General features: G+C 41.0%; 1 protein-coding gene across 1 annotated transcript in view; it reads right to left on the bottom strand.

Annotated features, from left to right (window-relative positions):
• Positions 1 to 1659: 1659 nt before the first annotated feature.
• Positions 1660 to 26929, bottom strand: part of ADRA1B (adrenoceptor alpha 1B) — a 39094-nt gene continuing 13824 nt past the window's right edge. The window contains exon 2 of the mRNA XM_036751364.1: positions 1660 to 2314. Within this exon, the coding sequence (XP_036607259.1) occupies positions 1746 to 2314 (569 nt within the window). The 3' untranslated portion in view covers positions 1660 to 1745. The remainder of the gene's footprint in view (positions 2315 to 26929) is intronic.

The raw sequence follows: 26929 nt of genomic DNA, 5'->3' as shown, positions 1-26929 counted from the left end.
TTGTTATCCCCCCCTTTTGGTGTTTCAACACAAGGACTTTGTTGTAATTTTTGACCCTTATATCCTTAGTACCTAGGACTGTACTTTGCAATAGGATTAATAAATCTTTGCTCCATTGATTTGAATTGCTGGCTGCCAAGCCTGATGGCCTTCCTCAGTAGCTTTTTATATAAAGACATTGTAAATTGTCCATGTCTTTGAATACAGTTGGGTAACCTGGAAGCAAGAGAGAATTGTGTTGAGCTGTTGGCTCTGAGTTCCATGCTGGAAAATCTGGTTGGGACTAGAACCCTTGAGCATTCCCAGCCTGGATCTTGCAGCAGAGTAGTTTGGAGAATCCCTCCCCTATGAGGTAGCAATGCTAGTAGTGAGATTAGGTAATCGAAACATAGAACTAGCCAGAACTAGTTTGGGAAATACATTTATTTACTGGTTGTCAAGGTATTGTGAATGGGAAAAGAAGGGAAAATCACAGGAGGGAGGTAATTTCTTTTCATCGCATAGGCTTCTGGCCTGTACTCTGTGAGGTTGAGCTTGGATTTAGAGAGTCAGTTCCCCAAGGGCAGGCAGAAGCTATGATAGCCTAATGAGGTGGTTTGGTGTAGCACTCAGAGTAGTAATGTGGTCCCCCGGTTTCTCACTTGTGAAGTGAGTAAATTGGCTTAAATTATCTTTAATTCTGTACTCTGGGGTGCTCAAGTTGAATATTGTTTTCACAAATGTCAGGTCATTGAGGATTCGTTTGAGTATGAGCCAGAGAACTCTTTATGTTGAACTAGTGTTTTCAAGTTTTGGGCAGCTGACAGAGGAGGGGATACTTAATTTTGATGATCTAAGGAGAAATTTGCAGAAAAGCTTAACCTCTCAAGTAAGGGGTCAGATTGGATGACTTCTGAGATACTTGCAAGCTTTCATATCCTAAGACTCCAAGATTCTGTGATTTTATAAAACGAGAGGAAAAGAGCCCATCTAGGAAATGAAGGACTCATTTAGGATGATACTAGTAGCCCAGAGGTGAGCAGAGAGGAAGGAAAGGGGGGGGGATGAAACAGCCTTGGAAGAGGAGGAACCCCAAGCCCAGAGCTGCAACCAGAACAACCAGTCACAAACCACAAGAGTAAACACATGAGAAATGACTTTTAATGTCTGACTTTTTCCCCCTTAAAGTGCCAATGTTCAGTGAAGTACAGGGAAGGGTTGGATAGCGATTGCGGAGACCGCTGAGAGGTACAAAGTTAAATCACAAAACAAAACGCCACCGGTTTCCTCTTTGATTCACACTCGTACTTTCCCCACTGGGGTGCCCATGCACACACACACACACATACACACACATACATGCATACCACATACATAGACACTGTATATCTACTGTTATATACATATGTATATATATATATATATAGAAATATATATAGCGCGCCTCATTTCATATATGTTTATATAGTAGCTGTCACCTAGCATTTCCACAGCAGCTAAACATTGGGCTGTGTGTATTCCTTTTCACCTGCTCTGGGCCTAGATCTTCCTTGTAACTGGAAACAAGTCTGGCACCCGTGCACCCGCCAGAAATGCAGTTATCTTTTGCTTACTGCTCCCCTCCCTTCAATTTCCCCTTGGGAACCTGTGTCTGTTGAGTGTTGAACTTCCTGGCTCCCATATGTCTTTCCCAGGGCAGGAAACCAGGTGTGGGGTCTGCCAATGAATGATGGAGCAGGATGACGGGGGATATTAAGGATGGTCCCTTAGAACTGATTTGGCCCAAGGGGCATATTTTTTTTGAAGCCAACTTGGCCATTGGCCATGTTGGCAGCTACCTCACAGCCCCCATTGCTGTCCAGCCCTGGGTGTCTCTCGTGTTCTGCTAGATACTTGAGGGTGAAGAGGTGGCCTGTGTCTCGGTGGCGCCCTGGCGGCTCTGGGTGGGGTGGGCTCAGGAAGGTGCCAGAACTCTTCCATTCTGAGAAAGTGTACATCTCCATCTGTGGGTGGGTGACCTTGCTCAGGTACCCAGGGCTGGGGGTGGCTGAGTTGAGGGTCCTCTGGCTGCCGCTTAGGCAGCTCCCACTGTCATCCAGAGAGTCCTTGCGAGAGTGTTCAAAGGAGCCTCGATTCCAGGCTCGGTAGTTGTAATTCCACCAGCCTAGCCGATTCCGCCGATGGCACTGGCATTTGAGGATGCGGAGGAAGGCGCGCTTGAATTCCTTGCTGGAGCAGGGATAGATAATGGGGTTGATGCAGCTGTTGAAGTAGCCAAGCCAGAAGACCACTTTGAAGACAGTGTCTGGGGGCTTCAGAGTAGCAAACAGGGATCCTGCAGGGTAGAGAGAAAATGGTAGAAAATTAACAGTCCATCAGCACCTTTCACTGTAACTCCCCACCGAAATGTCATTGCTTGCCATTGTTCCTCTCATAAATGTTTTCAATTCAGTGATTCATACAAATGGCAGTATTCTGGCAGACTATTTTTCTCTGTAAAGGCAGACTTGGGATGTCAGTACCCAAGGTCAGGAAGGGTCTGTACCCTAGTGATTGCCATAGCACTCAGAATGGTAATGTGATATAGTGAGGAACAAAATCATTAACTTTTGGAACTTAAAGGGAACTCAGAGCTCATTCTAGTCCAACTCCTTCCCCATCTTACAGACAAGAAAACTGATGTCCAAAGAAGGGCCCAAAGTGTTTGCCCAAAGTTGTGCTGAAAATTCATGGCAGAACTGCGGCTGTAAGTCTGACTTCCTGCCTCCCAGTCCAGTATTCTTTCCTTTTTTTTTTAAGTTTTGTTGAAACAGCACAGTTATCTCCATGATATTTGTGGGCTATTCTCACAGTGATCCTTCCCTTGTAGTAGAGGAAAACATTTAAAGAAAACCAATTGACCCAGTGACCTCATCTGACAGCATATGCAACATTATGCACTTATGGTTTGCTTCCCAGTTCTCCAACAGAACAGAAGAGAGAGAAGCATTTCCTCATCTCTTCTCTGGGACCATGATTAGGTATTATAATCACACAGCAGTGGGTTTTATTTTATTGCTTATTTAGTTTACGTCATTTTAGTTGGTGTGTATATTGTTTCTCTGGTTCAGTTTACTTCACAGGATCATGGATCCATAGCTAATGAAGCAGATGAGACCTTAGGAGCCATCTAGTCCAACACTTTAATTTTACAGATAAGGAAATGAATTGACCTTTCAGTGATGTCAAATGACTTGCCTGTGCTTGCATAACTAGTATCTGGGGTAGTATTTGAACTCAGGTCTCATGAATCCGAAACTATTATTCCTTCACTTTTTTGGCTTTGGAATACACATGATTTTTTTTTTCCTTACAGCAAATTTACCTTCTTATTTTCCACATGGCTTGAGCTATCGACACAGCATACACAACATACCTTCAAACGTCTTGAGGCAGGATTTGAACTTAAGTCTCATGACTTTGAATCTAAGATTCCTTTATTTAATATATGGCTTTGCAATACACTACATGATTTTTTTTTCTTTGCAGAATTTTTCCTTGCAGAATTTTATTTACACATAGCTCATTTGAAAATGAGCTCAGGGGCAGTTAGGTGGCACAGTGGATAGAGCACATGTCCTGCAGTCAGGAGGACCTAAGTTCAAGTTTGGCTTCAGAGACTTACTAGTTGTCTGTAAGTCACTTAACCCCAACTGCCTCCAAATAAAGAGAGAAAGAGAGAGAGAAAGAAAGAAAGTGAATTCAAGTCCGTGAGCTTACTCATGCCAACCGATGTGTTAGGGAGGGTGGAGTGGAGAGATACAGTCCCTTCCTGCCTTTGAGTAGAAAGGCCTAAAATGGGAGGATTAGACGAGAGGATTTCTAAGGTATGTGTTTAGCTTTCATATTCTATGAACCTTGAGACCTAAACGTTGACAGCGTGGGACTTGCTCATAACAGCCACTTGATAAATGTTTTAGTTGAATTGAGTAGCACGAAATTCCCATACTGATTCTCAATCTCACCACCGAGAGGCAGTGTCAGCTTCTATCTTGGTTGGGTTAGAGACTGAGTCAGCAATAACCTCCCAGGGTCTGGCCAGGGAGGCATAAGATTCCAGACATATTTCCCTCCCTCCCTCTCCTTACAACAGAACAGTAGTAGGCAGGAGCAGGGGCCCCATTATGCTATGCATACCTTGTTCTAGTGGTCAGCACGACTTAGTTAATTAGAGAAATAATTAGCATTTGGTCCAAGCAGGAGCAGGAGGCCTGCTAATATCCCGTTCTTTTTAAAAAATTTTTTGGGGATGTCTCTGAGCCCCACAATGTGTTTGTCACAGGAGCTGGAAGGAGCCAAGAGAGAACAAACCAGGGCTTCTCCTGCCTGATGGGTAGCAGGGTCTTGTGGAAACAGGCTGGGCCTGAGAGTCAGGAGGTCTGGATTCTATTCTTGGTCATATCACTAACTCACTGCGCGACCTTGGGGAAGTCACTTGGCCTCTCACTCTCTTAGTTTCCTTATTTATAAAAGGGTTTATAAAAATTATTTTTAAAAGTGAGTACTGAATACAATGGCTGAGAAGTTGAAGGTAATATCCACAAAGAAGGTATTTATTATTTCCCTCTTGTTTTGGGAGAGAGATGAGGTGGGGAACAGATGTTTGAATAAGACCATGTACATCGCTTAAATATTCCTATGACCTTCTAAGCTTTACTCTGGAGAGAATATAAAGAACAAGGATGAAAGGATATTATTGTAACAATTTCAACATATTGAAAAGCTTCTCTCCCCATCTCCCACCTTTTTTTTTTTCCTTTTGAACCATACCTGTAATTTCATTGGCATAAGGAACTCAGTGAGAAAACTCCTACCCAATGCAGGTAGGCAGCTTTAGCTTATAGCCTTCGAGTGTCTGAGAACTTGCCCCTGATATACAATTAGTATGTGTCAGAAGAAGGACTTCAACTCAGATGTTGCTGACTTCAGCAAGGAGCAGCGTTCTAGCCCCTACACTGTGTCACATTCCCTTTATTAGAATAGGGAATAATCTCTTTCATTCAATTTGCCTATGATTATGAAGGCAATACCCATTAGAACTAGATAGGAATTATGTGGTCTCAGACCTCTGGGAGTTTCTGTTACAGAGGCTATGAAATAGGTTTGGCTATTCATTAAAGCTGGGTGTGATAGAGTCAAGGAGAAGACTTGATTGAATTGAGGCAGAAGGAAGAAAACGAAGCTCGGAGAACAGTAAGCATAATGAGTCCAATAATGTAAATGAAGGCAAATTAAGTGGTGCAAGAGTTTAGATTATATACAATAACCAACCTTGGTTCTGGAGGACCAATGATGAAAACCAGTTCCTTCCTCTCAGTACCTAAGAGGTGGACTTTCCATGTGGAGTTTTGCACATACCATTGGGTCTTTTTTGCTGTTTTTGTTGATTTTGCTTAATTGCTTTTCTTTGTTATAAAGGAGGGTCCAACGAGGGAGGGGGAAAGATTGAAAAGTGACTTTGCCGTACAAAACACACACAATCAGCCAGTTCTCCATGGAACTGAGCCAAGGCACCTGATGCGGCAGGCACAGGCCCCACCCCTGCTAAGAATCAGTTCAGGGAACTCAATGTAAAATTAGGTACTGGTTCTACTGAACCAGTGCAAACCGGCTGAATCAGCATACTTAAAAAGGGGGAGAGTGGACCTTGAACTAAGTGTGTGTGCGTGTGTGTGTGTGTGTGTGTGTGTGTGTGTGTGTGTGTGTAGACTGCCACCAGCTCTGTCTGTGATCTCGCACAAGTCATTTAACGTCTTTTCATCATTCATCAATGGGACCGTTCATGCATGTTCTGTAAGCAGGGTTGTGTACTAAAAGGAGTGGTGAACTTGGAACTGCAAGGTTTGAATTCAAATCCTGGCCCTGCTACTTCCTAATTGTATGACCTTGGACAAATCAGTGTCATACAGGAAAAGGAAGTGGTTATGGAGCTAGACGAATTCCACCTCCGCTGCTTAGTTGCTGTGTGACCTTGGGCAAGTCCCGTTACTGCTCTGGGCTTCTGCTTTCTCGTCTGAAAAGTGCAGTCCTCTGAGGTCCTCTCCGACTCTAAAGCATGATTCCAAGTCTCTTAATCTCCTGGACCCTCAGTTTCTTTTTCAGTAAAAACAAGGGTTTGCCTGGACAGCCTCTGAGGGCCCTTCTAGCTCTCGACGTGCTCCTATGAGCTTAGGCAATCTCCGAGCCTCTCTGGGCCTTGGTTTCCTTATCTGTACAATGGGATAGTTGGGCTAGATGGCTTTTAAAGCCCCTTCTTGCTCTAGGCCTACTATCCTTCCTAGGGTCAGGATGAGATTCAAAGGAAAAAGTGAAGTGTTTATGGAAGTTGGTGCTTTGGGAGCGGAGAGTCCATGGAAGCTCAACAACAACACCCCTACTACAACACTGCTGCTGCTGCTGATGCCTCGACTATTAATATTACTGCTACAACTATTGTAACTACTACTGCTATTATCACTACTACTACTACCACCACTACTATCGCTACTACTAATGCTACTACTGTTAGTATTACTACTACTACTACTATTAGTATTACTACTACTATTACTACTACTATTAGTATTACTACTACTATTACTACTACTATTAGTATTACTACTATTACTACTACTACTATTATCACTACTACTACCACCACTACTATCACTACTACTATTAGTATTACTACTATTACTACTACTACTATTATCACTACTACTACCACCACTACTATCACTACTACTATTAGTATTACTACTACTACTATTACTACTACTACTGTTACTACTACTATTACTATTAGTATTACTACTACTATTAGTATTACTACTACTACTATTATCACTACTATCACTACTACTATTAGTATTACTATTACTACTGCAACTTCTATTATTACTACAACTATTATTACCACTACTACTACTGTTACTTCTCCTCCTACAGCCAGGTAGGGAGCTATGTGCCTGGAGCATACTATGATTACTACTATAATTACTACTATAACTCCCATTATTATTATTACTACTATTACTACTACAACTATTATCACCACTACTACTACTGCTACCACTATGATTACTACTACTACTACTACTACTACTATGACTATGACTATGACTACACCTATGACTACTACTATTACTATTAGTATTACTACTACTATTAGTATTACTACTATTACTACTACTACTAGTACTACTACTAGTACCACCACCACAACCACGACCACCACCAGGTAGGGAGCTATGTGCCTGGAGCTTACCATGATGAATGATGAGTTAGTAATAGCAGATATTAGTTTGACATTGTACAACCGTAGTAAGGCACATAGATTGACATGGGGTGAGAGGAGTGGTAGGTAAGCAGAATGGACACCACATTCTCAAGGATTTGGCCACAGAACAAATCCTTATCATAAAAGCCACTGTTGGACCTGTTTCCTTTACAAAGTCCATTGGATGTAAAACGTCCTGCCAGGTATTGACTCAATTCTAGGGAAAATGAGCACAGTAACTGGATATGTTTAGGAAGCCAAGCACGCCTGATCTGAAAGCAGGGAAAAAGCTCTGGACTCAGTCAGAAGCCGCAGGTTTGACTCTTTGTTCAGCCACTCACTCTAGTAGTGTCATGATCTGACCTTTCTGAGCTCTAATTTCCTCACCCATAAAATGGGGACCATAATAACTGCTCCTGCCTCTATCACAGGGCTCCAAGGAAGGTCAAACAAGTGCAAAGGTCTGTAGTCTGTAAAATGCTGCATAAATGGAAGTTATGATTCCTGCTTTTTTGTCCTTAGACCAGGCTGCCACGAAGAGTCATACTAACACATTGCTCAGGTTTCTGGGAAGATGAAGGGATGCCTCCAGGCTTTCAGCTTTCTAATTAATGTATTCCTATTGTAGGCTTTTAGGGTGCTCCAAGCAGGCATCAGCAAACTAGACCAAGGGCCATAGCCAGTGAGCAAAGAAGGTGGCAGGCACAGTCCCCACATTTTGAAGTACAATAAAACGTCATTAAAAATGTAAAAATCTAGGGGCAGAACAAAAACAGGTGGGCTGAATTTGGCTTGAGGGCAAGGTTATCCTTGTTCTAGGCTGTGGGTCTTGACCCCACATGGGGTTGTGACCCACAGTTTAAGAAGCATGGAAGGAGTCCCAAGTGGAAAAAATTTAATAAACCTTATTCTAGGGCAGGGCTGTCCAACCTTAGGTTATCTTAGGGCCACATTAAAATAAAACAATTGTTTGAGGGCCACACCCAGAATAAAAAATACAGTACATTAAAAGAAAGTGGGGTAATGCACGTCATCAATACTACAGGTGAAGGCGTGAAGTGTGAAAGCAAACACAAAAGCGACAACGTAACAGTATAAAGGTAAGTGCATACTGACTAGTCTGCATCGGACAGATGGAACACATCCCACAGATCAATTGAAAATTCCAAACACCAAAGAAAATTAACATCAACGAGATTATTTGTGATGGAATTAAAAAATCTAATACACATTCCATGCAAATTATTATTTTATTTTTTTGCTCGTGAAAATTAAAATCCCACTGCAGGCTGCATGAGGCCCTCAGGCTGTATTTTGGGCACCCCTGTTCTAGGGAACCTACTTTCCTTTCAGATAGGCAGGCCTATCCCAATAAGAACCAGTGAGCTTAAAGGCTATAGGATTTTCTTACCCACAGAAGAAATAGTTCACTACCTATATACTGTAATTACTGGATTTCTGGGAATATTTTTCTTCTCTACTTTTTCTTCTTACACTAGTCCTGTCTCTCCCCCTTTCCCTTCATCACCCTTCCCAACCAAATCCTTTAAAAATTTTTCCAGTGGTGATTTATTCCTTTAGTTAAAGCTCTTTGTAATTCCCTCTTCACTCTCCTGTACCAGGAAACATTAAAGCTGTTATCAGTCATTTTAACTTTAGTATGAATGAGTTTCAGAGACTTTCATGACAGGTTTTCATAGGACACTGAGTTCCTGAGTGGTGATGGAGAGAATATACCAAAGAGGAAAAGGACAGAGAGCGGAGAGGCTAGGAAAGCAGAAAATGTGTGTTTTACCATGTTGCTTAGGGCTGGTGGTGATGACGGAATTCTGTTTCTCTTCCAAAGGATTCCGAATTTAGAGCTAATATTTCAGCCATAGCTCTGTAGCTTCTCTACCCCTAAATAAAGATGAGCTGGCAGATACCTGATTAGAAACTCCCAGGCAGCTTCCTCTCCCATCAAGTTCAACTTTGTTTTTAGAGCTTGGATCTTGCCCCAATGTTTCAGTTGATTAACATTTAAATGGGATAACTGATGGGCAGCCCTCTTAGTATTCAGGGGCCTCAGAGTAGTAACTATATTTATATGTCACTTCCCTACTCAAAAACCTTTCATGACTTCACATTCCCTATGGGATAAAAATCCAAATTCCTTAGCTTGGCACTCAATGCTCTATAATCTGGTCCTATCTATATACTCCAGTCCCTTGTGCCTTCCTGAAAGGTGATCTGTGCTCTTCTGCCTCTGTGCCTTTAATTTATAATGCCATCCCATCCCTTTCTACCTATCTTTTATCTGTCTCTTAAATACTACAATTAAGCCTTAGGTCTTTCTCTGACTGCCTTAGCTTGCAGTGACCTCTTCTTCCTCTTATGGTACTTATTTTCTCCCACTCATTTGGGATCATTCCACATGGACTTGTTAGTTATCTTTTCCTGCACTGGAAGTATATCTTGTCTTCTCAATTACATCATAAGCTTCTTGAGGGCAAGGGCTGTACCATATACAAGTTTGCCTCTCTCAGAACATGTAACAAAAATATTGAGCAACATTGTTGCACAACAAATATTTATTAATTGACAGAACACTAATTCTCCATAGCTTCATTCATGCTGTTCATCGGATCTGGACTGGCCTCTCAAGTCCTCTTCTCTTATCTAAATCTAATCTATCCTTCAAGGCTCATCTGGAAGGCTTTCCCTTCATGAAGTCTTTTCCAGCCATGCCATCACATATACATCTCCTCTTCCAAATTCTGATTACTGCCTTCTTGATGTCATGGTCCCTTTTGGGAACAAAGGATGAACAATGATCTGTGAGTGGTAGTAGCTGCCCCACTGGAGACCCAGATGGCCAATTCCAGTTGGGCAAGGCAGTTTCTTTCTTTCTTTCTTTCTTTCTTTCTTTCTTTCTTTCTTTCTTTCTTTCTTTCTTTCTTTCTTTCTTTCTTTCTTTTTCTTCCTTCCTTCTTTCACACTCTCTCTCCTTTCCCTCTTTCCTTCCTTCCTTCACTCCCTCCTTCCTTCCTTCTTTCCCTCCTTCTTCTCACCCCTTCCTTCCCTTTCTCCTCTCCCTCTGTCCTGTTGTGAGTGCTCTGCCCAAATGAATATAAATTTTGATTGCTAAAACCTCAAGAGATATCTTGGGGTTTTACAGGCTAGCTTTCTTTTTTAAGGACCATGCCTCAAACTCAAATCACTCTGTGTCTCTATGATAGGCCAAAAATAGGTTCCAGCCCAAGCCTCACTTGGTCATTGTTTGGACTATCATGCCTCAGTTGTTGTCCTTTGTTCTGGAAGAGGACCAAAATGACATCACTATGCTAGAGTCAAGTTTCGGTGTGTCTGACTGTGGCTGATCAAACCAATATGAGCTTGGAATGCTCTACCACAGGTCAGGCACAAGTAGTCCATGTGAACATTTGGGGTGCATTCTCTAAATCCGTACATCTCATGTTTCTTTTGAGCTACTTCAGTTCTGCTTTGCTCAAAGAGCACAGCACCTTCTCTGATGTGGGCATGCCACGCTGAACAGTTCTGTGCCAGTGTTTCCCATGTCACACAATCAATCCCAAAGTTCTCAAGAGAGACCTTGAGAGGGGCAGCTAGGTGGTGCAGTGAGTAGAGCACCGGCCCTGGAGTCAGGAGGACCTGAGTTCAAATCTGTTCTCAGACACTTGACACATGTATTAGCTGTGTGACCTTGGGCAAGTCACTTAACCCCAATTGCCCTGCCAAAAAAACAACAAGAACAACAACAACAACAAAAAGAGAGACCTTGGTGGGATCCTTGTATCACTTCTTCTGACAACTATGTGAGCACTTGCCCTGTGTGAGTTCTCCATAAAATAGGTTTTTTTTGGCAAAATGTACATTTTGCATTTGCACGACTTGGCTATGAGAGTTGCATTCTCTGAATCAGAGTTGAATGCTTGGCAGTTTAGTTTGAGGAAGGACCTTGGTGTCTAGTATCTTATCCCTCCAGGTGATCTTCAGAAACCTATCATGGCTCAGAGTGAGTGTAAATAGCAATTGTTTCTGTTTTGGCCAGAAACCTTGAGAGTCCCTCAAGGGACCTCAAGTCAATCCTCCTAGACTGATTTTTTTTTTTTGACTAGGTAAAAGAGGTCATTCCTTGCCTCATTTCTTACCTAGCCTTAATCACTGAATGGGTGTTGCCTCAGTCAGACTGAGACCTGGGAAAGGCCTTAGCTTAAAAAGCCAAGGTCTCCCATTGCATCTGGGGCCATCTCCAGTCATCCCAGATGGCTCAGGAGAAGAGAGTGAGGCTGGTGACTGCACAGCCCTCTCTCACTCAAATCCAATTCATTTGCAAGTCATAGCATCACCTTCCTGATGTCATGTCCTCTTTCAGAATGAAGAACAAACAGCTAACACCTTTTATAGGGAATACCAGAGTTTATCATTTAATTGTTTTCTAATCTTTCAGGGCCTCAGTTTCCTCCTCTGCTAAGTGAGTGGGTTGGATTGGGTGATCTCTAAGTTGCCTTCTACTTCACTCATTCTGTGATTCTACAAAGCTCTGCTTTAATATTCAAAAGCGAAATTAAAGGAAAAACAAAAGGGTTTTCCTTTTGTCTGAACAAATATGTCTTAAAGAACTTGTTTCTTTCTTCCCAGGGAGCAGATGAACAAGTTAGTGCTCGTTCAGGACTAGGGATGGATCTTTGGATGAAAGTCTCCCTAAAGAAAGATACCATGATTATATTCTTTAGTATTTGGCTGAGGGGAAGGAGAAAAAGGAATCAGTAAAGTACCAATGATAAGGTGCCTTTTGTTATTATTCTCTCTTATCTCTTTCATCCTCCTTTCAGCATTACATTAATTTCCCCCTCTTCTTTCTGATTCACCCGTTTGTTTTCTCCTTTTACTGGTGGTTCAGTGATCTAAAGCCTTTCTTGTAACCAATCTGGCTTATGAAATTGCATTAGATTGGTTGGGCGACAGCCTGGAATGGTTATTCTTACTTCCCTCTGCATTCCTACGTTCTACCTACCCTTCAAGGTACAATCCAAATCTCTTCTCTTTCACGAGGCCTTCTCTGACCACCTCAGCCCACATTGTAATTAAATTCCTATAGTGCTTACTACTCATTTGGCAATGCAACCTTCATAACTCTCTTATTTCTTTCCATTTCTGTAAGGCATCATGCTATGTAGAGTAGGAAGAGTCCTGAGGATACAGCTTGAGCTCTAACTCTACCACTTAATAGGGATGTAATTTTGGGCAAATTACTCATCCTCACTGGTGAGAAGTTTATTTAAGTTACCTACCTCACAGGATCCTTGTGATAAGCAAGTGAGGTAATAGATGTGAAGGAAGTTTATAGATGTGAAGACATGCACAATATATAAATATGTGTATATATGTACACACATACACATATACACACACTATTATTAGTTAGGAAATACAATATCATCCTGGGAAGAGGGGGACACAGAGAAGCTGAGTAACTTGTGAAAATTCATTCAGCTAGCTATTGCTCTCTTCCAGAGTAGTAACCTTTCTTTGAGTGTTTGTGGTCAGTGGAAAGAATACTGGAACTGGAGTAGGAGGTACTAGATTCTCATCCTGCCTCTGAAACTTACTCCCTGCCTCAGTTTTCCTCATCTGTAAAATGAAGGCCTCTGAGGTCTTATCCAACTCTAGAGCTGTGATCCTATGAAGTGCTTATTCGCCACCTCTACGGTGAGAATGGGGCTGAGCACTCAATCCTTATGCTACACTCGAAGTACTGCTTTGTACAATGGAAAATTTTGGAGTCAAAGGATGTAGGCTCAGCTCCTACCTCTGTGACCTACCTACAAGTATTTAACTTTAGCTGAGTATTTAACTACTACCTATGTAACCTTGGACAAGTCACTTAACTTCTCCTTACCTCTGTTTCCCCAACTGTAAAATGAGAAGTTTGGTCTATGTGATCGCTAAAACCCTTTGCATCTCATACTCTATGATCCTATGAAGATGCAGAAGATGTGTGTACTCTGCACTGGCTGAGGTCCTGTTGCTCCCTCCTTCACTAATTTAGTTTTCTAAGTGAACCTGCCAATTCAATACAAAAAAGGAGTTCAAGAAAGTGGGGTAGATTACACAGGGGAATGAAGGAACTTAAACTAAGAAAAGGAGTACTTGAGTGTTGGCTTTGAAGAAAATGGCAGTTCTGGCTAGCCAAGAAAAGTAAAGGCTGAAAACCATTCTTCCACGATATCACCACCTCATGAAAGTTTGTACAGCACAGCGTCAAGGGACAAGGGATGTATAAATGGCAAAGCCAAGAGCTAAATTCAGAGAGGGAAAGGAAGGGCAACATTTTCATAGGACAGGGAAACAGAACAAAACAAAACATGAGCTCAACAGAGAGGAGAGAGCCAGTCAGTAAAAGAGCAACAAGACTCTGATTCTGAAAAAGTATGATTTTGTTATGCTTCATTTTGGATGTAAAGTGAAAGACAGATGGATAGACAAGGAGGCCAGAGGGTCTCTGGTTACTCTTCAGGACGAGTGGTACATTGTTTGCCTGTCACTCAGGGCAGTCTGGCAGCCCTCACCTGCCCATCTCCTAGAGTTCAACTCTCTTCTTGGTCATGTAAAAGGACATATCACCCTGGAACTGAGAATGCTTCCCTCCCTGTTCTCCCTACCTCTTTCTGCTATGATATTCCACCCTCAATCCTAAATATGTCATTGAAACTCAGTGGTTTGTTAAGAAAAACAGATCCATTACTGCCAGGGGTAAGCATTTGGGGAAAAAAGAAACAATCCATCTACCTGTTCAGAGGTAGCTTTTGGAGCATACAGAGCCCTGGGTCCTTAGTCCCTCCTCTTTCTCTGCCCGTTTCAAATTTAGTGCTTTAGGCTGGAGGGGACAGCATCAGTATTTCTGAGCCATAACCAAATGGGATCCAAGAGAGATAATGAAAAACACTTATTTGCAAAGAATTACATTTGGCAGGTAGATCCTCATCTTTTAAATCATGCTTTCTAAAAGACACAATTGGAGAAATCACCAACGGTTGTCATTCACTCATGTTCCAAATTCTCAGTGGTTTTGGTGAAAGGGTGGCAGGATATCAGGATATGCTTATTTTGATCTCTGCAAGTCACACCAGATTTCAGGTGTATGCTCCAACATGATAGAGCATTCTATTCCCACCATTTCCATCAATTCATTCATTCACCACCTCACTAATTCATTCATCTGACCACTTATGGGAAAAACATGTTGGGGGAAAAAAGAATGAAGCATATAGTTTTTGTTTTCAAGAAGCTTATTATCTGAGTGCGCAAGCATTAGAAAGGTCTGTGATCAGGATGTAGGTTATCCCTGGTGTGGAAATGTTCTACTAAAACAAATAAAATTCATTTATGACTTAATTGTGAAGCCTTAGGAAGCTTTCAGAGGTGTATTAGTGACTTGTCCATACAGCTAGAAAGTGTCAGAGGCAAGATTTGAACCCAAATTCTCCTGACTTTAAGTCTGGCTCTCCCAATATATCACAATGCATCTATTGTTTCTTCTAAAAAAAGTGGGACTAGAATAGATACAGCCTTCCCCCACTTTTTATGAGATAGAATGTGAAGATGCAAAAAGAAATACAAAATGCTTTGCTCATTCAGAGGAGAGAGAAATCATTCCTACCTGCGGGAATCAGAGAAGGCTTCATGGCAAAGAGAACACTGAAATAATGTAGGCTATTATGCAATAGAATTGTTAACAGACAATTCCAGCTAAGTCAGGAGCTTGGAAAATGGATTACTATTCTGTTTTGTTTTGTTCTTGTTATTTTGATAATCATCTGGCATGGTCCAGGAAGTAAAAATACTAATCCAGTTCCTTAGGATCATAGGCCTTCGAGCTGGAAAGGACCTTAGACGTTATTTAGTTCATCCTCCTCATTTTACAGATGAGGAAATTGAGGTTTGGATTTATCCAAGGCCAAGTGGTAAATATCAGAACCAGGATTTAAACCCAGATCTTCTGACTTTAAATCAAGGGTAATGACCATTCAAGAATGGTAAGGTATTTTTCAGCTAATGAAAATTCGTCAGCAAACTGGATTCCAAGTTTAATTGCTATAATTTGATGGGAAGATATAGCACTGCTTACTAATTAGCAAATAGCAATGTAATTAATCAATTCAATCCCTCAATGTTACATGGTTGAAGATCCTGGTTATAGTTGTAACTCTGAAGACATTCCAGAAGGCTAGCGAGAAAGAAAAGCTCACAGATATTAGTGTGGTTAATCTAGATTGCTTCATTAATCGCTGGTTCTCCTTCTTAATAATGCATCTGCTGATACTATTTATGTTCCATACTCTGTCTCATGACCACATTCTTTTGTTCAGAGATTTAAATTGTGCCCATTCATTTCTCTCTTGAATTTACAGCTAGCATTATACTTCCTCTGGCTTACACAGCCCTTTGCCTCTTGAATGGAAACAAATTTATGCCCAGATTTCCAATTTAATTTCTAAACAGCCTTACTCTTATTTTTAAACTCAGTATGTTTCCAAGAAAAAAATGTAACCATTAGAAGAAAAAGTTGCCTATTTTAGCCAAGTATTTTCTACCTAGGCAATATAGCCTAGTGGAAGGAATATTAGATTTGGATTCAAAAGAATGTTACTGTGGGCAAGTCACTAAATCTCCTTGAGCCTCCATTTCATCATCTGTAAAATTGTATAATAATATTTGTATTACCTATTTCAGAAGGTTGTTCTGTGCTATTATTATTAGAACAAGGAGGATATGTCCTTGATTAGGATGAAACCATGTGCTTTTTTGGGACTATATTCTCAGAATTTGGTGTGAGAGTTCAGCTGGTCACCCAAGAAACTGTGCATGAAACCCTGGCAGGTGAGACTGGAGATATTGGACAGAACTGAGCAGGTATAAACTGAAGGAAAAGGGGAGGAAGAGAATAGATGATTGCAGAGCTACAGGAATTATCTGGGCTGTGTCTCGTCCTGCTGTTGCTGGTACATACCAGGTTAGACTTTTTGATGTGGTAGTATTTTGGACAATACTTTGAGGCTTCAGTGACTGGGGGGATCCTGAAGAGTCACTGGTCTAGCACCAAGGATAACAGCATCTCAGTTATCAAGCTGCAATGTCTTCAGTGGACAGGCCAGTAATATATCTTTTACTGCTTCCAGATCTTGAGTGCTGTGCTGATTTAACAACATGGGATGAGGACCAACTGGACTCATAATCTTTAATTCCTGGAGGTTGGGAGGAGGTTTTGTGCAATTGGTGGTAGGAGTGTGCTGCTTATCATTATTTTAATATTATTTTTCTTGTATTTTTATTTAAGTAAATGTCCTTTGCCTCACTATGATGTGTGTGTGTGTGTGTGTGTGTGTGTGTGTGTGTGTGTGTGTACATGCACATGCCCATTTCTCTCTGGTTAAGATTCAGAGGGAAAATGGAGATTTGTAAGCAAATGAATATAGACCTAAATAGATTCTAGTTACTTACTTGCAGGTAGTATTAAGGGGGATCTCTCTCTCTCTCTCTCTCTCTCTCTCTCTCTCTCTCTCTCTCACACACACACACACACACACACACACACACCTCTCTATCGTTATAATTATTAATTCAGGTAAATGGAAAGATGCTGGCCTGGAAGATCTCTTTTTTGCTTTTTTGTGATTTAATAGAAGAACGATTGTTAAGTCTGGTAATTCAGGAAGGGCTGAGCAGTGATTAGAATGTACACAGAAAGCTGTGGTTATAGATTTTTTTCCTTAGGACTGTTTTGTCTCTTCTGTTAGCTAGGATGGTTGCAAATCTTTTGGCCACTAACATGGCCATACGAGCACTTCAGACTCTAGATCAAAGCCACACATTTGCTCGATATTCTAGAAGATACAACAGCCATTCAGTTTCTCTTGTGGCCAGAAGCAGCAAATAACTCAATTAGGTCCTTGAAAGTAGTTTGCCCAGTGAAAGCTAATTAAATTAGGTTGTTATTAGTTGTTACAACTTCTTTTTAATGAATCTTTATTACATTCAACTATGCAGCTCACAGGCAATTGTATTAAATGTTGGCAATCTACCCACTAGTCTTTTATTTAATTTCTTTTTGTGGGATTCCCACCTATTCCAAGACTCAGATTCCTTTTCTTCCTTTTACTCCATACCTCGTTTTAAAAATCCAGTGCAGGACTAAAAGAATCCCTTTCTTTCTTGGCTTTCCTGCTTTTCTGTTTTCCTGTCTAGTAGGGTAGTGGTCTTAAGTGTATGGGGAATTTATTGTTGTTCAAAAAGCCTCCCTTGCCCCAAATATATACCTCATCTGTCTGTGACAGTACCTAAAATTCTTGCCATCAATTGCACATTTGGGTGCAGGAAAATAATACATTCAAGGTCCCTGTTAAAATGTTGAGAAAAGTGAGAGATAAACCTGTTATCTTCTTAACACCTTAGCAGATAATAATTTATCTTATTTTTTAGCCAGTTGCTTAGGTGGGAGACAGGAAACCTGAGTTCTAATCCCAGCCTGACCACTAATTCACCTTGTGACTTTGAGCAAGCCACATTCTTTGAGTCCTTAGCAATAAAATGATGGTCAACATGCAGTGAAGAGAGTGTTGTATTTAGAATAAGAGATCCTGGGTTTGAATCCTGGTTCGAATAACTACCAACAGTGACTGCTGCAGTGGACAGAACACTGGGCCTGCAGTCAGAAAGACCTGGGTTCAAATCTTCTATCAAACACTTCCTAGCTGTGTGACCCTAGACCAGTCACTTAAGTGTCTGCCCACCTCAGTTTCCTCAGGTGTTAAATGGGGATAATAATGGCACTTCCTTCCCTCCCAGTGTTGTTCCGAGGATCAAATGAGAAAATATTTGTAAAGGATTTAGCATAAATGCTAAATGCTTGTTTCCTTCCTTGTTACTATCTGTCTAATCTTGAGTGAACCAATTAACCTCTCTGACTTCTAAGCTACCTTCTAGCTCTAAATGTATGATCTTTTCCAGCTTGAATATGTTATTTATTCACTTTCATAACCTGTAACTGTGGGCTAGTATTTGGATATGGTTATTTTAAACCATTCTGGGCCCAGAGGAAAGCAAGAAAAGTTACAAAGAGGCAATTTTCACCTTGATACAAGGAAAAGTGTCTTAGCAATGAGACCTGCCCATTAGTGGAATGGGCTGCTGCAGGACTTTGTAGTAGGTTCACCATCCATATAGGACTTAACTCAGAGCCTGGAAGAGTATGTATCTGGATTGTTGGATTCCCACTCAGACATGGGTTGGACAAGATGACCTGTGATGGCCATCCCTTCCAATTCAGATTCTGTGATTTTTAAAAAAATAATCAATGGGATAAAGGGAGGAAAACATGCAGGGGAGTGGACAGCCTACCCCTGGCCCAGATTGTTAGAATGTACTCACACCTTTCTACTTTGCCGCCCCTCCCCTCAACACTAGAATGGTTATGTTCCTGATTTTATTTTATGTCTACATCCCACTTTGTGCTGAATGAATCACAGGATCCAATCTTGGGCTCCCTCTGCCTTGTTTCTCTTTTCCATTCTCCTTCCCTGGTTTCTTTCTGAGATAGTTTTCTTTCTGACAAGATGGATTTCTTTCTAGTTTCTTGTGAGATAGTTTCTTGCTAACAGAGACAAATGTCCCTTAATAGCCCAGAAATCTGATTAAGTTGTATATTTTCTTAGTAGTGGACACCAGAAGTGTAATATTCTTCCTGTTTATATTAAAAGAATTTTTGTGGTTTAAGTCAAGCAGTTTTGTTGCTGGAAGGTCAAAACAAAAGGTGATGAAGGGTCAGGTCAGCCTCTGAGTGCTTCCACTTAGCCCATTAACCTGAATTTAGCAAGAGTAAGAAAAATTAACTTTTCACCTTGATTTAATTACAGTGACAAACATATCCCCATAGGTATGCAGAAATATCTTTGAAGAAGGTTTCCTTTCATCCTTCCTCTAACCAGGAAAAAACTGTCTATATATATCTGGTATAAATTGTATCCCCTAGTAGAAGGTGAGGGCCATGAAGTCAGGGACTATGTTACTTTTTGCTTTTGGGACTCCAGTCACCTATCTGAGAGTTTTGCACTTAGTAGGTCCTTAATAGATGCTTGTTTAATTGAAATGATGATGGAGGTAAATTGACTTTATAGAACTGAGAAAAGAAGGAAGGAGCTATGTGGGGATTTCCAAAGGTTGATCAAAAGCTATTTTCAAGCCTCAACTGGTCTATCACCAAGTGGACCTTAGCCATCACACTCTCTACGACTGTAGCCATGGAAAATTTGGGGCACTCCTCAACAAGAAAAGATAGAATGCAAAGAGAATTGTATACAGTAGTAGTGAATTGTTTGGGTATCTAATGATAATAGCTAGCTTTAATATAATGCTTTAATATGAAGCTTTTTACAAATATTATGTCATTTTATCCTCCTAACAATGTTGGGAGGTAGGTGTTATTGTTACTATTATTATCCCTATAGATGAGAAAATAGATAGTTAGAGATTAAGTGACTTGACCAAGGTCACATGGCTATTAAATGTTTGAGACTGGATTTGAACTCAGCATTTCCTGACTTCAGGTCCAGTGGTCTTATCTGATGTGCCAACTTGTTGTTCCGTCTATCTTGTTTACAAGCTAAAACTTTGAGATCTCTTAATAGATTGAGTGGGGACCCTCTGATATAGTATTACATAATTTTTTCTCCCTGTTTTTGTGTATGATGTCCTGGGAAGTGATGGATCTGTACTTAAAAGATTTGGGTTCAAATGCTAGTCCTCATTCCTGTGATCTTGGACAAGTTATATATCCTCTCTGGCTTCAGTTTTTTTTTTCATCTGTAAAATGAGGATGTTGGACTAGATTACCTCTGTATTGGGTCCTGGCTCTAAATCTGTCATCCTGTTAAGTTTACATGAATTGCTTCTCTCTGTTCTCCTCTTGTGAGAACACCTCCCAATTTAGCATCATCAGAAAATAACATGAACACATAGTTAACTTCCTTTCCAGACAGGCAATCATGTTCAAGATCATGATTAAATTTCAGCCTGACCTGAGTGGGATAAATTGTCCACTGCTTGAGAGGCCTGCTCTGACTGAATGGGCACTTCTCTAAACTAACTATTCATTCTTGTAGAGCAGGGGTTCTCAGCTTTTTTTGTGCCATGGACCCCTTTGGCAGAATGGTAATGTGAGCCACTTCTCAGGACAATGTTTTGAAATGCATAAAACCAAAATAAATAGGATTATAATTAATCAGAAACTAATTAAATTGAAATACATTCTATCTATCTTACCTATTTTAAAAAGTTCACAGAACCCCTGTTTTAGAGGGATGCTTAACACTATTTTCAGTTTTTTTTCTCTGTGCATCCTTCTGAGTCAATTTGAAGTTTATATGTAAAACTTGGTGTGGTGTTTTCTATGTTAAAATATAAAGACAGAGTGGCCACTGATATTCATTGAATACTCAGTGTCCTACTGGGGGAAGACACTTGCCTGGGTTCTGGAAGAGATCTTTCCTTATGAACTCATCCTTCCCACTGCAACTCTTCTATTCTCTCATGGGTGACTGTTTTCTTGGATCTCTTTTGGTCTTAAGTACTGATCTTAGACTCTATGTCTTGCAATCCACTGACTGATACCACCATAATATTAATAACATTGCTAAAATGTAAAAGATCATATGCAATTTACATATAGTAGATGACTCCTTTTTGTTTTGGGGTTCTCCTGTATCAGTCCTGAGATAGCTACTGTGTCCCATTCCAAAGGAAACCAGTTTCTAACTTGGAAAGTCAACTTCAACTTAGCTCTAAGAGAGTTAGCATTTGTGGGCTTTTTTGTCACCTCTGTGGTGAGGCAACTATAGGGGAGATATCTGAACAAGGTGGGAAAACTCTCAGGACCACAACCAATAAGGAGCTATCCTTAAAAAACCCATGTGGAAGCAGATCAGTTCATCCTGAACAGTGTTTTGGGTCCCTGGGTCATCTTCAGGTGATGGACGGCTCAAAGTACATTGCATGGGGTGCCCCACCCCCTCAATCACTAGTATTTGTATCTAGGTGAAATCATATCACAACAAAAGTCAAGGACAGACTGGAAGGGGGAAAAGAAGTCAGAACAAGAGAGACAGCTTGATGTAGTGGATTGAGGGCAGGTTTTGGAGTCAGAAAGACCTTCTTGACTTTGTATCCTTTGACACTGTTGATCGCCATCTTGTCCTTGGTGCTCTCTTCTCTCTAGGTTTTCATGACACAACTTTCTCCTGGTTCTCCTCATAGGTTTCTCAGTCTTCTTTGCCCGATCTTCATGGAGGTCATGTCCATTACTTGTAGGTATCACATAGGCTCCTGTCTTGGGTACTCTTCTCCCTCATTTGGTAATTTCATCAGATCCCATGAATTCAATTATCTCTTTGCTGCTGTTTCTCAAATCTACTTATTCAGCCCTAACCTTTTTGCTAACCTCCAGTCTTGTATCTCCAGCTGCCTATCGGACATCTTGAACTGGATGTTCCATAAACATCTTGAACTCACTGAACAAGTTCAAAACTTAATTCATTATCTTTCTCCCCACCCCCTCCAAACACTTCCCTCTTCCTCACTTCTCTATTCCTATTGAGGGTACCATCATGCTCCTAGTTACCTGGTCTCATAACCTAGGTGTCATCCTTGACTCACTATCTGTATCTAATCTGTTTCCAAGTCCTGTCAATTTTACCTTTGAAATATCTCTCATATAAATCTCAGTCTCTCCTCTAACATTGCCACTGACCTAGGGCAGGCCCTCATCTCTTCACGCTATAGCGATAGCCTGCTGGTTGGTGTCCTTGCCTCAAGTTCTTCCCCACTCTAGTCCATCTAGACTCAGCTGCCAAAGTGATCTTCCTAAAGTACAATGCTTCTTAGAGCACCCTAAATTGAGTGACCATGTCACCCCTGTCTCCCTCACTCAGTTGAGTGGCTCCCTGTCACCACCAGGATCAAATATAAAATATTCTATTTTGGTGTTCAAAGATCTTCGTGACTTGCTCCTCCTCCCATCCTTTCCAGTCTTCTTACACCTTAGAGCCCTTCATGTACTCTGCATAAAGTGATATTTGCCTCTTTGCTCTTCCTCATACAAGACACTGCATCTCCCAATGCCAAGTATTTTCACAATCTGTCCCCCACACCTATAATTCTCTCTCTTTCCATCTCTAATTCCTGGCTTCCTTCAAGTCCCTGAGAAAATTCTAGCTCCTACAGGAAACCCTTCCCCTTCCCCCTTAATTCTAGCTCCTTCCCTCTTTTGTTTATCTATCATTTATTTTGTATAGAGTTTGTACATTGTTTTTTACATGTTGTCTTCCCCATCAGACTGTGAACTCTTTGAGAACAAGGACTGCCTTTTGCCTTTCTTTGTAACTCTAGAACTTAGCACAGTGCCTGTATACAGTAGGTGAATAATACATGTTTATTGACTGACTGACTTAGGTTCAGGACCTGTCTCTAACATGTACTCCCAGCTGCTATTTCCAAACCATTCTGCCTGAACTCAACCATCATCCTCATCGATTTTCCACTGGAACTCTACTCTTGGGACACTGGACTCTGATAGGTAAGCTATCTCTTTATCTTGCAGGGGACAGGCCCACCTTGATTCCTTGATTTCCAGCTCCCCTTTATGTTGTCTTCCCACATTAGAATGGAAGCTCCTTGAGTACAGGCACAGTTAGTACTTGCCTATATTTGTCTCCCCTGAACCTAGCATAGTACGTGGCACATAGTGCTTAATAAATGCTCTATCTATCCATCCATCTGTCTATCTATCTGTCTGTCTGCCTCTCTCTCTTTACGTATCTATGTACATATCTATGTATCCATGTATCTATGTATCTATGTATGTATCCATGTATCTATGTATCTATGTATCCATGTATCTATGTATCTATTTATGTATCTATCTATGTATGTATCCATGTATCTATGGATCCATGTATCTATGTATCTATATATGTATCTATCTATCTATGTATGTATCTATCTCTCTATTTATCTATCTATGTATCTACCTATCTAAGTATCTATCTAGTCCTCTCAGAGACTATAAATTGTGGAGCCCATGATGAGCCGCATTGGTAGGGCAGTTTCCTCACTGGGAATTCCCTCTAAAAAAAAACCCACAAGTCCTATTCAGAACAAGGCAAATGGGTCTAGAAAGGTTGTACTCCTGGGGGAATACAAAAAAGAGGCCTAAGTAGGCCTGCCCCTAGCTTTGGTGATGGATTTAGTGGCCATAGAGTTTATGGATTGATTAAATGTATATGAGCTTAGGGCTTTTATTTTTATCATTATTTTTTATCCCTGCTGGATTCACCTATTTATTTCTTCTCTACTATCTGCCATCTTGAATTACTGCCCAGGACCAGCATTTTAGGGTTTTCTAAAATGAGGGGTCCAGATCACCTCTTCCCTTTCATCTTATTCTAGGATGACTCTTGGAGGGTGCCTTACCCTGAGACAAAATTGACAGCAATGTGGCACAGATCCCATACATTAAGTTCAATCTTTATGGTTATATATGCACATGCCTAATGGCAAACAATCTAGAATTTCTAGAACCATGAACAACTCGATCCCCAAATATGCACTGGCCAGAGACAAAACTGGCTTAGCAAGAGACCACTACTAGCAATCACTAAAAAGGGCAAATACAGATTTTTGAGAAAAGGCTCCCCTTCCTTGTACTGGAACATTCTGTTTCTGAACGTTACACTCTGAACTTTCAATGTTAGAGTCTATGTAATTTTTACAGGGCTTCTAATAGGCTTGACACAACAGAGGGGGTATATGAGCATTTAAATGGGGCTCAGACATCCCACCCAGAGCTGAAGCCAAAATTGCTCTGTTGACAAGAGCCCCTAGCAACACAAATATGCCAGGAGAAAAGCCAGACCCTATTGATTTATTGGAGGATTTTTCTGTCTCTGTCATGCCCATCTTTAGTGAGGATGGGGGTGGGAAGGGCAGGTGTGAAAGTATTCCTCTCACCTGGAATGCCCTCCCCTTTCTTACCTTTCTTTAACTCTTACCCAAACTTAGAGGCCCACCTTATGTTACATCTCTTCTAAGAAAGCATCTTTATCTATTTTATCCCTCTCTGACTCCTGTTTCCTCTGACTTCCTATAGCTTTTCCATTTTTTCTTCCCACAATTTATCATTTGATTATACTGTTTTATGTTGTTGTTCAGTCATTTCCATTGTGTTTGACTCTTCATGATCCCATTTGGGGCTTTCTTGGGAAAGATACTGGACTGATTTGCTATTTCCTTCTCTGGCTCATTTTCCAGATGAGGAAACTGAGGCAAACAGGATTAAGTGACTTGCCCAGGGTTACGCAACTAGTAAGTGTCTGAGGCCATATTTGAATTTAGGTCTTCCTGACTCTAGGCCTAATGCTCTATCCACGGCACCACTTAGCTACTTTCTAATTACTAGATGTTTGATTCTATTGCCTGTAGGAAGAAATATAGATTTCTGTATTTGACATTTAAAGCCCTGTACACTCCATCTCCAGCCTACCTGTCCTGGGTTATTATATACATGGTTACCCTTCTTGCTGTATATTACAGCCAAACTGACTTACTTGATGGACTTTGTACGTGATGCTTCATTCCAGCCTCCACAGGTTTGTACAGGATGCTTCCCATGCCTAGAATCCTCTCTCTCCTCACCTTCATCTCAGAGAATCCCTAGCTCCTCTCAAAGTATGGACTAAATTCCACTTCCTATAGGATTCCTGTGTTGATTCACCACCCCCTCACTTTCCCCTTCCTTTCCTTTCCTTTCCTTCCAGCCTGTTATTAGTGCCTCCCCTCCCCCATCTGTATACATCATCTGTATTGTGTCTTTTAAATATGTACACGTTATTTTTCCTTGCTTTCATCTTTGTCTCTGTATTCCCAGTGTCTAGCACTGTACTTAGCATATAGTAGGTGCTTAATAAATGTTTGTTGAATAAATAAGTGTCACTCAGGAATGTATCCTGACCTTTTGTATTTCAAATTCCTCGGTTCATAAACTCATCTGGGCCCTTGCTACTACTAAGCAGCCCTTCTACACTAAAGCACACACTTAAGGTAGAAGACCTGGTCCCTTTCTTCTCTGACATCTACCCATGGAAGCACCAGCAGCTCCCCTCCTCTCTCCTCAGAAGAGGACAGCATCCTCATCTATTCTCTATCCCTAGTGTTCACTAAGGCTAGTCACTCTGCACCTTGGTCTCATGCCTCCCACCTCTTCCAGGACCTTGCTTTAGTACACGTTCCTTCCCTTTTCATGTATCTTCAAATTCTCTCCCTTGCTACTGTGTCCTTCTTACATGCTTACAAACATGCTCGGGTTTCCCCAGTCCTAAAACAAACAAGCAAAAATTTCCTTTGATGCTTATAAGTCATCTAACTATTATCACATTTCTTCCCTATGCTTTACTGCCAAACTTCTTGAAAAAGTTGCTTAATATTTGATGTCTCTGCTTCCTGACTACCAGTTTTCTCCTCGATTTCCCGTAATTCGGTTTCTCCCCAACTAATCTACCAAAGTGATTAAACTGCTTTCTATCCTTCTCTCTCAGAGGTCACCTCTAAATTGCCAAATCCAGTGGTCATTTTTTTCAGTTCTCATCTGCCTTGACTTCTATGTGGCTTTTGTCACTGTAAACCATCTTCTACTAGATATTATCTCCTTCACATCACACTCTTCTGGTTCTTCTTTAACTGCTCATTCTCAAACTCCTTATCTTTATCCTTAACCCTTAATAGGGATGTTTTCTAAAGATTTGTCCCTGGCTCTCTCCTCTCTTCTCCTTTCCTCGCCAGCCTTTGTTATCTCATTGCAAATATGTAAATATTTTTGCTGTTGTTTAGTCTCTTCCATCATGTTGACTCTCTTGTGACCCCATTTGGAGTTTTCTTGGCAATAATACTGGCGTGACTTGCCATTTCCTTCTCCAGCTCATTTTATGGATGAGGAAACTGAGGCAAACAGGGTTAAGTGACTTAGCCAGGGTTACATAGCTAGTAAATGTCTGAGGCCAGCTTTGAACACATGAAGACAAATCTTCCTGGCTCTAAGCCCTGCTCTATTCACAGCACCACCTAGCTGCCCCATATACAAATGATTACCAAATCTGAGTTGCTAGTTCTCCCTTCAGATCTGCACAGCCAGTTACCTAGGGCAGAGGAGTCAGTAAATAAAAATACAATAAAATGGAGATAATGTTAACATGTGATTTTCTGAGTCAATATGATTCTGGCAGGGAATTTTTTGTAGGGTTTAGTGGCTTCCATTTCAATTTGAGTTTTGATACTAGTGGTCTTCAGGACACAGGATCCTAGAACTCAGAGATGGAAGGGCCCTTACAGATCATCTTATCTAAGACTGTCATTTTGTAGATGAGGAAACTGAGACCTATAGAGGTTAAGTGACTTTCCCATGGTCACCCAGATGGTACATATTGGAGTTGGGATTTGAATCAAAGTCCACTGATTTCAAATATAGTGTCCTTGCCTCTTCCCTCAGATGCTTCTCCCGTACCATGTCTATCTAGATGCTCTTTTTTTCTTTCTTTTTTTTTGGAGGGT

The sequence above is a fragment of the Trichosurus vulpecula genome, chromosome 3 (genome assembly GCF_011100635.1).
Source record: "Trichosurus vulpecula isolate mTriVul1 chromosome 3, mTriVul1.pri, whole genome shotgun sequence".
Lineage (NCBI taxonomy): Eukaryota > Metazoa > Chordata > Mammalia > Diprotodontia > Phalangeridae > Trichosurus > Trichosurus vulpecula.
Note: the sequence above shows the minus strand (reverse complement) of the source record. Positions and strands in the feature narration are given on the sequence as shown.